Raw genomic sequence first — 17,552 nt, forward strand, 5'->3', positions numbered from 1 at the left:
CAAGAAGACTCAAGGCTGTAATAGCTGCCATAGGTGCAGCTAAAAACAACAGTTTTTATTATTATGTATTTTTTTATTTAACCTTTATCTAACCAGGTAGGCTAGTTGAGAACAAGTTCTCATTTATAACTGCGACCTGGCGTAGTAGAGTAACGGGTCTGAATACTTATGTAAATGTGACATTGAAATTTTTTTTATAGTACATTTGCAAAAATGTATAAACCTGTTTTGCTTTTTCTTTATGGGGTATTGTGTGTAGATTGAAGGCTGTAACGTAACAAAATATGGAAAAGGTCAAGGGGTCTGAGTACTTTCCAAATGCACTGTATATGTGGCATAAAGAGACCAAGAAACTCAAATTGTAAAGAACTAGAGTTCCAAAATTCCCTGGATGTCCTGCTTTTTCACTCATAATTCTGGAAATATTCTAGTAACCGGGATTTCTGGAAAACCTGGGAACAAGTATTCTACAACCCTCAGCATCTGTTTTTCCATGTTATCATACTGTTTTCCGGTGCTTCTGTGCAGATACATTTTAGTCCTCTCTATTCCAGAGCAACTTACAGTAATCAGTGACTGAATACATTTTCATACTTTTCTTCTTCTCCGTACTGGTCCCCCGTGGAATTGAACCCACAATCCTGGAGCTACACAGGATGTATACAGGCTCTGTCCCAAATGGCACCGTATTCTCTTGATAGTTCACTACTTTTGACTAAGGCCCATAGGTCTCTGGTTAAAGGCAGTGTACTATATAGGGCATAGGTTGCCATTTGGGACACCCACACATCAGTTCCTCTTAACCTTTTTAAGAGCCCTTAGAACCTCCTATAATGATATGTGGCCTGATTCACTCATCATCTTGGTCAAGCCAAATAAAGCTTGTGCTCCTCTTGTACAATTTAGTTGAAGTGCATCTGCTTTTGACTGAGTTTGTCATGAAGTGCTGCTGAAATTAGTATCAATCAAAAGTTTGGACACACCTACTTTGATGAATCACAAATCTAAAATATATTTTTATTTGTTTAACACTTTTTTTTTTTTTGGATTACTACATGATTCCATATGTGTTATTTCATAGTTTTGATGTCTTCACTATTATTTTACAATGTAGAAAATAGTCACAAAGGTTTGTCCTGACTTTTGACTGGTACTGTAATATTGTTTGTAAAGCCTCTCAGCACTTAATGCGGTGCTCGTGTTGAGATGAAATGCTGCTTTTCAGACATGAAATGGGATTCCTAATGAATACATTTGTAAAAATAGGCCACTAAAGATAGACATTTGTGGGCAATTCCACGGTAACCGAATGCTGCTGACACGTATATTATGCCAAACAAAAAACAATGAACAACTTTATGCACAAGTACGACTTTTAACAATTTCCTTTTTTATTTTTGTTGTTGTTGACAAAATCACATTTACTTGAACAGTGCAGATGTGAAGTTTGGAAACAGTACAAACAGCATAACCACCACCTTGCCTTGACTCAAACGGCTGTGCAGTGTTCCAGTGTCCAGACGACTGCTTTCCATTGTGTCAGTTAATATTCATCTGAGTAATGTTTGATTGACTGACCTTTGATGTCCCCTTGTTGGAGAAGTAGAGACCTGACCGTCTCAAAACAAAGTAGAACTTTTTTTTCCCCCTAAATCATAATACCCACAGAGCCAGGAGTCGTACTGTAACTCCCACCTTAAAGCTGTGTATTAATCTATCTCTAATTAAAGGGTTAATAATCAATCTGCACCGTTTTAGAGGTAGCAAAGCACATGCCCTGCTCTGACGCAGGCCTTATTGTGCTGTATGTGGGCCCTGGGCACTAAACCAGTTTATATTACTGTTATGAATCTGAACAGCTATAACCACTGTAATGTGTACTGTATGTGGGCCCTGGGCACTAAACCAGTTTATATTACTGTTATGAATCTGAACAGCTATAACCACTGTAATGTGTACTGTATGTGGGCCCTGGGCACTAAGCCAGTTTATATTACTGTTATGAATCTGAACAGCTATAACCACTGTAATGTGTACTGTATGTGGGCCCTGGGCACTAAACCAGTTTATATTACTGTTATGAATCTGAACAGCTATAACCACTGTAATGTGTACTGTATGTGGGCCCTGGGCATTAAACCAGTTTATTACTGTTATGAATCTGAACAGCTATAACCACTGTAATGTGTACTGTATGTGGGCCCTGGGCATTAAACCAGTTTATTACTGTTATGAATCTGAACAGCTATAACCACTGTAATGTGTACTGTATGTGGGCCCTGGGCACTAAACCAGTTTATATTACTGTTATGAATCTGAACAGCTATAACCACTGTAATGTGTACTGTATGTGGGCCCTGGGCATTAAACCAGTTTATTACTGTTATGAATCTGAACAGCTATAACCACTGTAATGTGTACTGTATGTGGGCCCTGGGCATTAAACCAGTTTATTACTGTTATGAATCTGAACAGCTATAACCACTGTAATGTGTACTGTATGTGGGCCCTGGGCACTAAACCAGTTTATTACTGTTATGAATCTGAACAGCTATAACCACTGTAATGTGTACTCTATGTGGGCCCTGGGCACTAAACCAGTTTATTACTGTTATGAATCTGAACAGCTATAACCACATATGTACTGTATTGGATACTGTATTGTGTACTGTTATGTGTACTGTATTGAGTGTTGTGTGTACTGTATTGAGTGTTGTGTGTACTGTATTGTGTATTGGTGTGTGTGTGTGTACTGTATTGTGTACTGTATTGAGTGTTGTGTGTACTTTGGTGTGTGTGTGTGTGTGTGTGTACTGTATGATCACGATTATATGTTTGAACGTCTGATAACTTTATTCTAAACCTTAATGTTTGACTATATGGTATTGTGATGAGGAACTTTGATAGATAGTAAAATCTACAGTATCCTTCTCATTTTCCCTTTTTTTGTTATGTCTTTTGTGGTCTCTACGTTGACATTTCTTTCTCTTGTTTTGACCAGAAAGAACCATAGAAGACCATGAATCTGTGATGGAGGTGCTGTCCGGCTGGGGCATGGACACAGAGAGTCGCCTATATTTTCGGAAGAACTATGCCAAATATGAATTCTTCAATAAACCGCTGGTAAGACCAGGGTGTGATTTAGCAAAACAATTTTGAACTAATTAGTACATTACACCTCCTGTTTTCTAAATGCACTCAGCTGAACCAGTAATGGATAGCGCATGTAAAGAGCCTGTGTGTGTGTGTGTGTGTGTTATGACTGATGTTGTTTTCATATTGATAGGATTTTTTCCCAGATCACATGGTGTCCTTATCAAGTGAAACCAATGGGATTATGAACCATTCTCAACTAATACAGGTATCTATTAAGCAACATTCTACTTGTTGCTTCACTTTAAAGTCTGTGTCCGGGAACCTGTCCCTCAGTGTTGTTGCTACACTATTTAAGGACTATTTTTCTTTCTGTCCGACAGACATTTCTCAACTCAAGCACTTGTCCAGAGATCCATGGGCACCTCCATGCCAAAGAACAAGGCAGGAAGTCTTGGAAAAAGTTCTACTTTGTTTTGAGACGGTCAGGTCTCTACTTCTCCAACAAGGGGACATCAAAGGTCAGTCAATAACATTTGTTCTAGAAGTGTGTAGTCTATAAATGTTTCAATGTTAAAGTAACTGTCGTCGTGTCTTTCCAGACTTCAATGAAACATGGCCTTTAATGAATTACAATATGAATTACAAAGATTTCCTTCAAAAAAGGGTTTAAAAAGTAGTGTCTTTGCAAAAACAAAAAAAGCAAGTAGGTTCAAGGAGAGAACGGTTGTTTTACCTGCTGCTGTATGGGTTCATGTGAGAAGCCTGTGTCAATTTGCCGGTGTGGTGTACAGTAGGGGAGTAGCTAGCTCTATTGTTCCCTGGCTGCTCTGTGGAACTGGTTGAGCTCGCTTTCCCTCAGGTCAGATGGCATGCCACTGCCAAGGACTGAGCCCTCAACACCCACAGATGACAGGTGAATCTTAGACCTGCACAGCACTGTGCCAAGCCAACCACTTCCCCCTCTCCCAACTACAGAAGAGCTGTTCTTTAGACTAGAAGCACAAAATGACCCGGGTTTGCAATCTCCAATATAGGCAATCCAATTAGTAACAGAGGTTGGATTTGATTTAATTACTTTAGTTTGATATGATGTGATTTATGCTCAAGAGTATATTGGTTTTGGCTACAATTTTGGTTGGTGTCATACACATTGCCAGTCAGTCAACACATACACAGACAACTATACCTGCAGTCAAGTCCATAATTATTCGAACCTTGATAAAGATGGGCAAAAAATACTCTATAAAATAAATAATACAAATACTGAGCTAAATTGTATGCAAAAACATTTTGGGTTGAAATTCTATATTTATTTATATATTTATTTAGTTATTTATAAATAAATAAATAAATAAATATAGAATTTCAACCCAAAAAAATATTCTCACTTCCCTGTTGCACAGTGTCAAGCACAGTTACAGTCGGGTCCATAACTATTGGCAGCCTTGATAAAGCAAAAAAGACTATAAAATAAATAATATATATATATATTTGCTCAGAAATAGATTATTATTTATTTTATACAGTCTTTTTTGCTAATCTTTATCAAGGTTGCCAATAGTTATGGACCTGACTGTACCTGTGCTTGACACTGTGCAACAGGGAAGTGAAAATGTTGTGTCGCAGTCACATAGTTTCAACAATGGTTTGCTTTGTGCTCCTTTCCTTTGGCTCCCTGACAGTATGCTTACAGTATTAATAAAGCTACTATCACTTTGTCACATATTTGGTCCTATCTTTAACACCTAATATACATACCAGCCACACCTACAGTGTAATGGATAAGGCAATACTATTTGTTGAAGTGTGCCAACCTTGTCCCACCTCTCAGCTCGAAGGAGTCTGCAGCTAAAACAACGATCACTTTTAGTCTGTGATCATCATGGACCAGGGCACTTGCTTAGCATCTGTCCTCAACACTGGGCACCCCTGCATTGTTCACATTTCTACCCCGATCCCTCACATAGTTGGATTTGTAATGGGACTTGAGGCTACTCTACAGTGGAATGCAAGAAGAAGCCCTGGTTGCAATGGGGGGTGTGATGTGACATAAACACAATAATGAACACTGAAAGGCATGTGGAGATTTCAGACGTTTCTTGTTCTCTCTTCACAGGAACCGAGGCATCTTCAGTTTATTGCCGAGTTCAGTGACGGCGACGTCTACACGTTACTATCGGCGAAAAAGATACACGGAGCGCCGACGGACTATGGCTTCTGTGTCAAGGTACTTCTGCATTTTCTATCTATAAACCTATACTTTGATGTTTTACAATGTTAAGTTATTCAATGGAACTCTATTTATCCCATCAGGCGCAATTAAGGAAAGGAAAGTCATTTCCGAGTTCTGTTTGATAAACCCATGCTTTCTCTTCATGATGATCCTCCACTCCAGTCTACTAAGCATGGCTCTCCCCGAGACCTCAAGCTGTTGTGTGCAGATGATGAGCAGACCAGAACCTGCTGGGTCACTGCCATGCGCCTCTTTAAGGTACAGTCACCATGCTGCCCCCTTATCACATCCTCTGTCTGTGTGCGTCCCAAATGTACACCCTATTCCCTATATAGTGCACCACCGTTGACCAGGGGTCATAGTGGTGCACTATGTAGGGAACAGGGTGCGATTGGGGATGCAACCTCTGTCAAGTGTCTACAGATCTCCAAAGTCAGCACAACTCCAGTAGTGTGGTCTTTCCTGACCCCCAACTGACTACTTACTGTATGCTGTCCATCCATGCATCATGTCTGATCGGTGCCTACGGAACAACGTTCTCACCTACTGTTTTGTGTTGCAGTATGGGTTGCAGCTGTACCAAAACTTCATTCAACCACACCAGAAACAGAAAGCTTCACCTATGGTAAGTGGTGTGTAAATACCAATGTGCCGGTACACCGTTTAAAGCACATGACCGAGGACACACCCGTCTAGTATTCATACCGGAGTGATCTTCTAGAATAGTCTAAAATGAAAGTGTTTCCCCCTCAAATTCCAGTATTCTGTATGTGTAAACACATGTTCTATTTTGGGCACTGGAACATGTTCGAGGAGCCTGGCTCCTCTAAAAATAACCAGAGATCAGCTGCTCTCAGACTTAACACCTCGTCACTTCTACTTTGCTGTCAGAGGAATGCACAGAGTGTCCAGGCATGGGTCTGGGACCCTGAGCTCAGCGCTGCAAAGGGAAGGGCTAAGATGCATCTCAAATGGCACCCGATTCTCTATGTACAGTAGTGCACTTGTGGTCAAAAGTAGTGCACTATAATTGGGGAAAGGGTGCCATTTGGGATGCACACCTAGACTAACCCAGCTTCTGGGAACATGCTTGGGGAGTATATTTGGTTAGGGTACAGGATATACTGTAGAGGGGTCATGGCGCTGCTTAATCTCCTTTACCCTGCCATACAGCCGCTACAGCCTAGAGCAGCCAAACTCAACTGGCGGCTCGCAGTCCGTCTCCGGACCCAGTGAAGGGTCAATACGGACCAGACAACGTCGCAATTTGTTATATAAAGTAAATCAATAATTTTTGATAAATAAATCTACCGGGCGTAACTCAGAATCCTCCCTTTCTCTCAAAAACAACGCCCACCTCAACAAGTGCCCTGTCTAATCCAATCGTGTGCAATACAAGAGGCCGCGTCTTACCCAATAACATCAATCCAAATATCCTCTGCGGAACCTTGGGACAAGCAGGCAGAAAGATTTTAAGGATTTAACTGCGGCTCAACTGTTAATATCATAGATGGGAGCTTAGTTACCAGTATCTTTGTTAATATGGCTTGTTTAAAAACAAAAAGCTGGCGCTGAAAACAATATAATCAAAGACAAGTGGACGGAACAGTATGTATTTATTCTCCCCGCAACTAGCACAAAACCAATGTGCTTGATATGCAGTGAGTCCGTAGCCCTCCTGAAAAGTGCCAATGTTAAGCGCCATTATGACACCAGGCACAGTAATTTAGATCAAACGTGTCCTCTGAACACAGAGGTGAGAACAAATGAGATTAACCAACTAAAATTCCAATATGAGAGGTCCAACAAAGTCCTTGTCAATTCCCGGACAATTCCCGGTTTTGGGAAAACACAACAAAAACCATTTCAGACGCCGAGATGGTAAAGTAATGCATGTGTGAAGTTGCTGACACCTTGCTCGAAGGTAAAAAATTTAAATTAAAAAAAAGATGACCTCAGAAAATATCAAACAGGTCCCACTGTCAGATTCCACAGCAATGAGAACTGAAAAATTAGCAACAACTTGATGAGGCCATTCAGAATGCACCACGCATACCATTAGCTATGGATGAATCAACAGATGACACTGATAATGCCCAGCTTCTGGTGTTTGTCAGATTGTATAATTCTGTGGGGAGCTGTTGTGCTTAACAAATCTAGAAGCACACACACTTACGGGGAGAGGATATCCCATGAGGTCATCAAAGGGATGCTGACAAAAAGCAGGAGAGATCTGTGGTGTCCATCATCACAGATCCAGCCATGATAGGAAAAGGGAGGGGACTGGAGGACCAGCCTGACCTGACATCATACCACTGCATCATCCATCAATCTGTTCTGTGTGCCAGTCTGGGGAAAGAGTATTCTGAGGTCATGACTACGATGATGAAACTGATCTGTTTGAGGGCAACATCATCCCTACAACACTGCTTGCTACGAGGCATTCTGACAGAGGCCCATGCCAGTTTTGTTGACTTACGACTGCACAACAATGTCAGGTGACTCAGCAAAGGCAGGGTTTTAGACGCTTTTGGGCCTTTCGGGAGGAAATCAAAGCTTTGTTATCAGAGCAAAAGAGTGATAAGGCAACTCAGTTTTTTGAGTTTTTGTAAGATAAGGCGAAGATGGGAACAGTTGCATTTTTGACAGACATTATATCACACCTTAATCAACTGAATGTTAAGCTGCAGGGATGGCACAACAGTGTGTGATATGATGACAGCAGTCCGGGCTTTCCAGAACAAATTGGGGCTTTTCAAGAATGATCTCCAGGGAGAACTTGTCCACTTCCCCAATCTTCTGGTGCAAACGCAGGGAGACAAGGATGTTCCCTAACCATGTTGATTTCATCCAGAAGCTGATGGATAACTTCAAGGCTCGCTTTGATGACTTCATCGTTGGGAGATAACTGCTGCTGTTCATTCAGAACCCCTTCTTGGTCACAAATGTGACAAAGTTGACAGAAGAAGCTAAACAGATCTTCAGATTGGTAGATGTTGCCTCACTGCAAATGGAGTTGGATTGAGCTGCAAGAAAATGTGTCTTTGAAGGAGCAGACTGGTGACTATGACCCTGTTACTATCTGGGGAAAGATGGTGCCTGCAGCTGATGTCCCTGTTCTCAAGAAACTGGCACTATACATCCTGACCATGTTTGGCTCCACATACAGCTGTGAATCAGCTTTCTCCACAATGAACTTTATTAAAAACAAATACCGCTCCAGGCTCACCAATGAACAATGGCACCAGTGTCTCAAGAGTTGCTCTCACACCATTTTGTGCCAAAGTTCAAAACATTGTGAGGAGACCAAGTGTAATTTCTCTCATTGATGCAAGGGCAAGGCCCAGAGTGACTTCTACATGAATATTGCACGGCCCACAGAGACATTATGTGCTTTCAGATTATTCTTTTGGTTAAACTCTCCTTTGTTCTCCAGAAAACATGCGCTTTATTGTTTTTTTTTTATTCAAGGCCCATGTACAATGGTTCACAGTGCACTTTTTGCATAGACAATTATGCAACCACTTTTTGTTCTTCAGCAATGTTGCACAGGTTTAATGTATATCTTATATAACATGTTTCCTAAGTCGTAGACGACTATGTTTGTTACTGCGGCTGTACCACAGCGCCGATAAAGGACGATATCCATCCGGATCTTTGCCACCTAGGACATTTGTGTCACTGGACCTTCTCAAATAGTAGTTGAGTACCCCTGGCCTAGAGCACAGCAAGCCACTAGCACGCCGCTAGACCTGCCAGACAAAGAATTCGATCTTAACGAAACCGAACTGAAAATTGAGACATGTCAAGGAAAGGAGCAATCGGTGTCCAGGAACGATGTCCAGGAACTCCAGAATTATATTTACATCGTCTGAATGGACCGGAGAAGAGTCTCTAAGAAGGATTAAAATGTTTCTACCTTAAAGCAAACACTAGTCACTTTGTTACAACTAACCCACTGTTCCCCTGGCGCCGAAAATGTGGATGCCGATTATGGCAGCCCCCTGATTCAGACACACTGAATGCATTCAGTTGTACAACTGACTAGGTATCCATCTTTCCCTTTCCTGAGGTTAGGGAGTGATAGAGGCAAATCATGGCGATTCTTTAAAAAAAAAAAATTTAAATGGCTTCTTGCTCACATTGTTTTGTTTTATTTTTTACATTTATATTTAAATAGGTAAGTCAGTTAAGAACAAGTTCTTATTTACAATGACGGCCTACCAAAAGGCAAAAGGCCTCCTGCGGGGACGGGGGCTGGGATTAAAATAAATAAATACAATTATAGGACAAAACACACACTACATAAAGAGAGACTTAAGACGACAACATAGCAAAGCAACAACATAGCAATCCTAATCCTGATAAGAAATATTTTGCGTGTGATTATTTAGAACCAGTGACTATGAGAGTTTTAAGGGACTACCGTCAATGCTATGTGCTCGTGTGTCATTCTATTCACATCCACTCTAATCTCCAGTCACTTGAGCACATTCTGCTCGGAATCATCTAGAAATGATACTCAAGTCACACTTCTCAGACACTAGATGGCAGCACAATATACCACACACAGAACGCATGAATGTGCTTCTCCTATAACCTTTCACTCACCGTCTGTACACGTATTTCAACATTTCAAACACTTACACTGTATACTCGTAATAATATATACTACCTCAAACATATATATTTCCAGAGAAGTATCTCCGAGAACTCCTTGGTGGCCATGGACTTCTCGGGACACAAGAGCCGGGTGATCGAGAACCCATCGGAGGCGCTGTCCGTAGCCGTGGAGGAGGGGCTCTCATGGAGGGTAGGCCATTTGGTTCTCTCTGACATAATTTCTCTCTACTCAGCATGACACACTAGTGACACACTGGTCCTGCAATGGTGCTTAAAGGATTATTTTACCATGACTGAATACCTGACAACAGATGCTTTGTCAATGCCCAAAATGTGTATAAGGTGTGAAATGATGATGCACCCATGTGAAAATAGTCCAAGCGTGTGATACTTGAACTCCTCCTCTCCATCCCTTCAGAGGAAAAGCTGCCACCGTCTGAGCTCCCATGGAAGCCCATCCACCTCTCAGAGTCCCATGTCAAACATAGGTTAGTAGAAGTTTTTTTTTTTTTACCATGTAGGCAGCAACTCCCCGGAATGCAGTCGCATTCCTCCTGACCAGATACACTGGACTTAAAGGTGCTACATGTAGAATGTATCAACCATGTGGAAGCGAGGTGAATTGTAACAACACCTATGCTGTATTCCACACAACCCCCCTCCCCCGCATCCCATTTTCCTGCAACATGGTGAAGAGGTTAGTACAGTCCAGAATCCTTGATGTCCCTATCTTAAACCCTAACCTTACCCTGTTGAAATTGACATTTTAAATAATTTGGGTTAACGGATAGCATGGACCAAACGGCCGTAAAAACTGTTTTGTTTTTGAAAAGATATTTCACAGCCATTTAGGTACAATGATTCCCGACACCATTCAGTGATTGTTTTCTCACATAAACTGAAATTCAGCGACGAGTGTAGAATTTTAGCAACCACGAAATAACAGTGCGACATCTACACTGCTTTCCCCAGTCTGCTTTTGTTTAATGTGATCGAGGAGGAGATGACCATGCCGATGAGAGGGAGGGTGCCGTTTTCCCCAGAAGCCGGTCTGGCTTTTGTTGTCAAATAGAAAGACTGTATTTTAGAATATGATTTTGTATTGGCCCAAAATAATTTTGGGGTGAAAAAATATTGTGAAACACTATCATTCCACTATAACTGCAGATATATTATGAAGATATATTATGAACATTTTCTGAAATTACAATGCAAAGATTCTACAAGTAGCTAATATAATGACTCAGCCACCAGTGGCTACTCCCTTCCGCCGTCAAATCAAATTTTATCTGTCACATGCGCCGAATACACCATACCGTGAAATGCTTACTTACAAGTCATTAACCAACAGTGCATAATTTTGGGGTGGGGGTCATATTCATGGGTGGTAATTCATCCACTTTACAACGGAAACAAAAACGATCATTTCTTATTGGGCAATTTCAGGACAGCCCCTCCCAGTTTCTGCACACTTAGAAAAAAGGGTTCTTTGGCTGTCCCCATTGGAGAACCGTTTTTGATTCCATGTAGAATCGTTTGTGTAAAGGGTTCTACCTGGAACTACAAAGGGGTCTTCAAAGGTTTCTCTTATGGGGACAGCTGAAGAACCCTTTTAGGTTTTAGATAGCACCTTTTTTTTTTTTCTAAGAGTATGTTTTCCTCCATTTGGTGCCTAATGACATTCACCATGGTCGCCCTGTGTTTTGCAGCCCTCCATATGGCCCAGCCCTGGTTCCACAGCAAACTGTCCAGAGATGAGGCACACCGCTTAATCACTCAACAAGGTCTGATTGATGGGTGAGCAGCATCAGACACTTTTCTATGTGTTTTGTCGCAAAGAACCGTAAATATACTGAACAAAAAATATCAACGCAACGATTTCAAAGGAAATCAGTCGATTTTAAATGAATTAGGCCCTAATCTCTGGATTTCATATGAGGGAATACAGATATGCGTCTGTTGGCCACAGACACCTTTAAAAAATAAAGTAGCAGCGTTGATCAGAAAACCAGTGTCTGATGTGACCACCATTTGCCTCATCTCCTTCGCATAGTATTGATCAGGCTGTTGATTGGCCTGTGGAATCTTGTCCCAGTCCTCTTCAGTGGCTGTGCGAAGTTGCTGGGTATTGGCGGGAACTGGAACACGCTGTCGTACATGTTTATCCAGAACATTCCAAACATGCTCATTGGGTGACATGTCTGGTGAGTATGCAGGTCATGGATGAACTGGGACATTTTCAGCTGCCAGGAATTGTGTACAGATCCTTGTGACATGGGACTGTGCATTATCATGCTGACATGAGGTGAATGAGGCGGATGAATGGCACGACAATGGGCCTCAGGATCTCGTCACGGTATCTCTGTGCATTCAAATTGCCATCGATAAAATGTCATTGTGTTCGTTGTCCGTAGCTTATGCTTGCCCATACCTTAACCCAACCACCACCGCATCTCTGTTTACAAAGTTGACATGAGCAAACCATTTGCCCACACAACACCATACACGTGGTCTGCGGTTATGAGGCCAGTTGGACGTACTGCCAAATTCAAATCAAATGTATTTATATAGCCCTTCGTACATCAGCTGATATCTCAAAGTGCTGTACAGAAACCCAGCCTAAAACCCCAAACGGCAAGCAATGCAGGTGTAGAAGCAAATTCTCTAAAATGACGTTGAGGATGGCTTATGGTAGAGAAATGTACATTCCATTTTCTGGCAATCACTCTGGTGGACATTCCTGAAGTCAGCATGCCAATTGTACGCTCCCTCAAAACATGAGACATCTGTGGCGTTGTGTGACAATACTGCGCATTTTAGAGTGGCCTTTTGTTGTCCCCAGTACAAGGTGCACCTGTGTAATGATGATGCTATTTAATCAGCTTCTCAATATACCACACCTGTCAGGCGGATGGATTGTCTTGGCAAAGGAGAAATGCTCACTAACTGGAATGTAAAAAATGTGTGCATAACATTTTTGTGCGTATGGAACATTTCGGGGATCTTTATATTTCAGCTCATGAGACATGGGACCAACACTTCACATGTTTCATTTTATATTTTTGTTCAGTGTAGCTTTTGTATTTTTCTCCCTACACTTTTTTTTTTTCCTCTTCCAAACGGACAGAAATACCATTAAAAAAATTGTCCCACGGTGTTCCTGAAGAAACAGAGATTTTTCTTTTGTTTTCAGAGTATTTCTTCTAAGGGACAGCCAAAGCAACCCCAAGACATTTGTACTGTCACTGTGCCACACACAGAGAATCAAACACTTTCAGATCTTACCGGTGAGTATAACCCCTTGTTTTGGTATATGCACTTCTCTTGTGTTTTAGATGACATGCTCAAGCTTGTGTGTGTGTGTTAGGTGGATGACGAGGGCGATCTGTTCTACAGTCTGGACGACGCTCACACCCGCTTCACTGATCTGATCCAGCTAGTGGAGTTCTACCAGCTCAACCGGGGGGTGCTGCCCTGCAAACTCAAACACCACTGTGCCAGGATCACCCTTTGAGGGGCCAGGGGTCTCCCAGGGCCCAATACATACAGAGGCACCTTAATCACAGCCAGGGCCTCTCCAGAGAACCAACCACCCATGCATCCCTCCCTCCCTATCGTGCCTTGGACAGGAGACACAGAGAACACGGCCAGACATAAGCCAGCTGAAACCACTGTTATAATCACCCACTAGAACCCATCCTCTTGGAGACAAACATGGTAATTGGTCTTTGTAATGACTTCGTTTTTCAATCAAAATATGAATTAGAGGTGTTAGGATGTGAAATAGATGAAGATTCTGTGTCACAACCCACTGGGCAAAACTAGTTTGAATCAACATTGTTTCCATGTCATTTCAACAACAACAACAAATAATCTGTGTGATGACATCGAATCATTGTGGAATACTGATTGGATTTGCAAAAAGTCATCAACATTAAGGAATTTCAGTTTTTTTTCACCCAACTTTATACCTAAATCCAGAGTTTTTTTGTTGTTGAATTCACATTAGTTGACAATTCAACCAAATGTAAATCAAGATGGTAAAAATGACTTCTGTGGGAAGTGACCACAGGTGTTGAGAAATCTGGTGTTGGATAAAGTGCATCTACTGTAGACTTGATGTCACCGAGAGGGCTCTACTGCGAGCCCATTGGTTGATCCTGTATGTTAGCCCGGGTGTGGAGACAAATCACAAACACCGCAATGACTCATGTGGAGTCCAAACTTCAGTTAATGTACTGTATATAATGTGGAGCTGATCATGTTTGCATTGTGTATCGGCTTACTTGCTCGTTACAACTTTCTATGGGAATGAACATCTTCTACCGTAGCCAACTGTTGGATCCATAGAGCAAAAGTGGATATTTGACTCAGTTCACACCATGTGAATAGAATGACCAGTGTGGTATAGCCATAATATTTGTGCATTATTGGCACAGTTAAGCTGAACCTGGTCATTTGTCAGTAGGAGGGGATCACTACTATCAGGTTGTAGGCAAGGCATGATGGGAAATGTAGTATGTTGGCTACAGTGGTCCTCTGGCCTTGGTCATCTCCTGGGTAAACTAAGCTGTTGCTCGTTGTTTTTTTCACATCTCAAGGAATTCAGGTATTTTTCTAAAACAAATTATGATTAAAAAATATATATTTTAGAGGTATGAGTAGCAGAGAATGCAATGTGGTTGCATGTTGTTTAAGCTGGACTGTGACCGCTGTAAGGAGAGAGCATGCACAACAATGTGCTTCACTAGCCTGCACTGTACATTACTTTGAATTGTATTGATTTGCATTTGAGTCAATACATGTAAAACTGCTCTCTGTTGTTATAGCAAGAGCCACAGAAGATATATTTGACGAAGGGCCGGATTCAATGCTTATTGCCGAAGTTCCACTTTGTTGCCCGATTGACATTTAAAGGGAATGTTCCCGTTTTAGTGGAGACTTCATGCACGGCAAACGCTGCATACGCTGGCTCAATCGGAAATTACCTTTACATTTCAAGTACACTGCAGAGCTGAACTTTGGCGCTACAGATTGAATCCAGACCTATTTTTAGATTTAAACCACAAAGTGTAAGATAGAAATACAGTATAATATTGTGATTTTTATTGATCAAAATCTGAATTGTTGTACATTGACATTTAATGTTTTATAGTCTTTTTTTTTTTAAAGATTCAGGTAAACCATGTGCAGCACCGGGAATGGTTGAATATTGATGTAAACAACAAAACGATGACATACATCATGTATTGTTTTGTTGCTTCGTTTTGGAAATGGTACTGTAATCATGCAGCAATTTGTACATACATGTTTCACCAGTACGATATAACGAAACAAGATGTACTGTGCTTTGAAACAAGTTAAATAACCAAGACATGTTAACAATGCGTTTCATACAACGTTTCTTTTAACATAGAGGGAGAACAGTGCATTTAAATAGTAATGCATGTCATGAACTGTCATGTTTTATAAAGGAAGCTAAATAAAGAAAGCAAACAAATGTCTGACTTCAGTTGTATAATTGTTACGTATTGAGAATTAGCCACAAGATGAACACAAATGTTTATATATACATTCATGAAAATATTGAATTTATATTGTTGTAGATGACATGCTAGTTGCACTGTAGTTGAAACACTGGTAACACTAATTTCTGATAATAGTGACCTAAAGAGACTGAGCGTGGTATTATCGTCGGTGCCAAGCGCGCCAGTTCCAGAATCTCAGAAATGGCCTGTCTCCTGGGCTTTTCACTCATTTAACAAGAATAGTGCAACAAACAAAAAACATCCAGTCAGTGGCAGTCCTGTGGGCGAAATCCGCTTGTTGATGAGAGATCGTTCCAGCGAACAGGCGGGCCTCAAACAGGCAAATAACGGTGCAGAATGGCATCTCGTCCAGTGGGAACGTGATCACCATCGCTGGACAATTGAGGAGTGGAAAAACATTGCCTGGTCCGATTCCTGGTGCGTCATGCTGATTCCAGAGTCCGGATTTGTCGTAAGCAACATGAGTTAATGGCCCAATCCTGCCTGCTGTCAACAGTACAGGCGGGTGGTGTAATGGTGTGGGGAATGTTTTCCTGGTACAGGTTTGGTCCCGTGACACCAATTTAGCAATTTTTCCACGCCCCGAATAATTCAGGCTGTTCTGGAGACAAGAGCATATGGGTGTATAATTCATCAGAAAACTGGGAGAGCGAGAAAGACTGCAAGTTCCTTAATGTTTTGGCTGTAGGAACTGGCAGTTTCTCTCTCCCCCCCTTTGTTTTCTTCTGTTGAATTCAATATACAACCTTCTGGGTTTGTCAAAGAACGATGCTGGGATCAGTGGATGCGGATAGATTTCCAGCGTTGTGCTTCGTTTGACAGTGCCGCGCGTGTATGCGTATCTTTCTGCCATCGAATGAAATAAGCGAGAGATGGGCAGGACTTAACAGCACCTTCACTCACTTGCTGAGCTAAAGAGACTGGGCATTCAGAAGTGAATAAACATTGTTAAAACAATTAAAATACCCAGACAGTCCCCAAATGGACCTTTATTGATATACCTGGTGACTTGTGTTTAGTAAAAAGCATTGTATAAAGGTCTAGTAGATGACTATTGCCTTACCTATGTGTTATAAAAGCCAATCTGACTTGTTAGGCTATATTGCTAGTAGCCTAGTGTTTAAATGGTCCCCCAAATCCCCCTTCCCTTCAAAGTAGCCACCTTTTGCCTTGAAAGCATTGCATACTCTTGGCATTCTCTCAACCAGATTCATGACGTAGTCACCTGGAATGCATTTAATTTAACAGGTGTACCTTGTTAATTTGTGGAATTTCTTTCCTTAATGCGTTTGCGTCAGTTGTGCTGTGACAAGGTAGGGGTGGTATACAGAAGATTGCCCTATTTGGTAAAAGACCAAGTCCAAGAACAGCTAAAATAAGCAAAGAAAAAATGACAGTCCGTCATTACTTGAAGACACGAAAGTCAGTCAATCTCAAAAATGTCAAGTACTTTGAAAGTTTCTTCAAGTGCAGTTGCAAAAGCCATCAAGCGCTATGATGAAACTGGCTCACATGAGGACCGCCACAGGAAAGGAAGAGCCAGAGTTACCTCTGCTACAGAGGATACGTTCATTTGAGTTAACTGCACCTCAGAAATTGCAGCGCAAATAAATGCTTCTACAGCAACTTTAGATTTTTTTTATCTTTATTTAACTAGGCAAGTCAGTTAAGAACCAATTCTTATTTTCAATGACGGCCTAGGAACAGTGGGTTAACTGCCTGTTCAGGGGCAGAACAACAGATTTGTACCTTGTCAGCTCGGGGGTTTGAACTTGCAACCTTCCGGTTACTAGGCTACCCTGCCGCCCCAGAGGAGACTACTACTACTACTAAATCAGGTCTTCATGGTCAAATTGTGGCAAAGATACCACTACAAAAAGAAAACCAATAGGAAGAAGAGACTTGCTTGGGCAAAGAAACGCGAACAATGGACATTAAACCAGTGGAAATCTGTCCTTGGTCTGATGAGTCCAAATTTGAGATTTTTGGTTCCAACCACCGTGTCTTTGTGAGACGCAGAGTAGGTGAACGGATGATCTCCGCGTGTGTGG

The 17,552-nt window shown here is 41.5% G+C and overlaps 1 protein-coding gene across 11 annotated transcripts in view; it reads left to right on the forward strand.

Moving 5' to 3' along the window:
* LOC118367107 (growth factor receptor-bound protein 14-like) overlaps positions 1-15,452 on the forward strand; it is a 47,175-nt gene extending 31,723 nt beyond the window's left edge. For all 11 annotated transcript variants that reach the window (XM_035750157.2, XM_035750154.2, XM_035750164.2 and 8 more), the window contains 11 exons: positions 3,002-3,123; positions 3,287-3,361; positions 3,477-3,614; positions 5,213-5,323; positions 5,492-5,587; positions 5,892-5,954; positions 10,026-10,142; positions 10,371-10,440; positions 11,662-11,749; positions 13,146-13,239; positions 13,320-15,452. In XM_035750157.2, coding sequence (XP_035606050.1) covers positions 3,002-3,123; positions 3,287-3,361; positions 3,477-3,614; positions 5,213-5,323; positions 5,492-5,587; positions 5,892-5,954; positions 10,026-10,142; positions 10,371-10,440; positions 11,662-11,749; positions 13,146-13,239; positions 13,320-13,466 — 1,121 coding nt within the window. In that variant the 3' untranslated portion in view covers positions 13,467-15,452. The remainder of the gene's footprint in view (positions 1-3,001; positions 3,124-3,286; positions 3,362-3,476; positions 3,615-5,212; positions 5,324-5,491; positions 5,588-5,891; positions 5,955-10,025; positions 10,143-10,370; positions 10,441-11,661; positions 11,750-13,145; positions 13,240-13,319) is intronic.
* Positions 15,453-17,552: the final 2,100 nt, after the last annotated feature.

Source organism: Oncorhynchus keta, chromosome 34 (assembly GCF_023373465.1).
Source record: "Oncorhynchus keta strain PuntledgeMale-10-30-2019 chromosome 34, Oket_V2, whole genome shotgun sequence".
Taxonomy (NCBI): domain Eukaryota; kingdom Metazoa; phylum Chordata; class Actinopteri; order Salmoniformes; family Salmonidae; genus Oncorhynchus; species Oncorhynchus keta.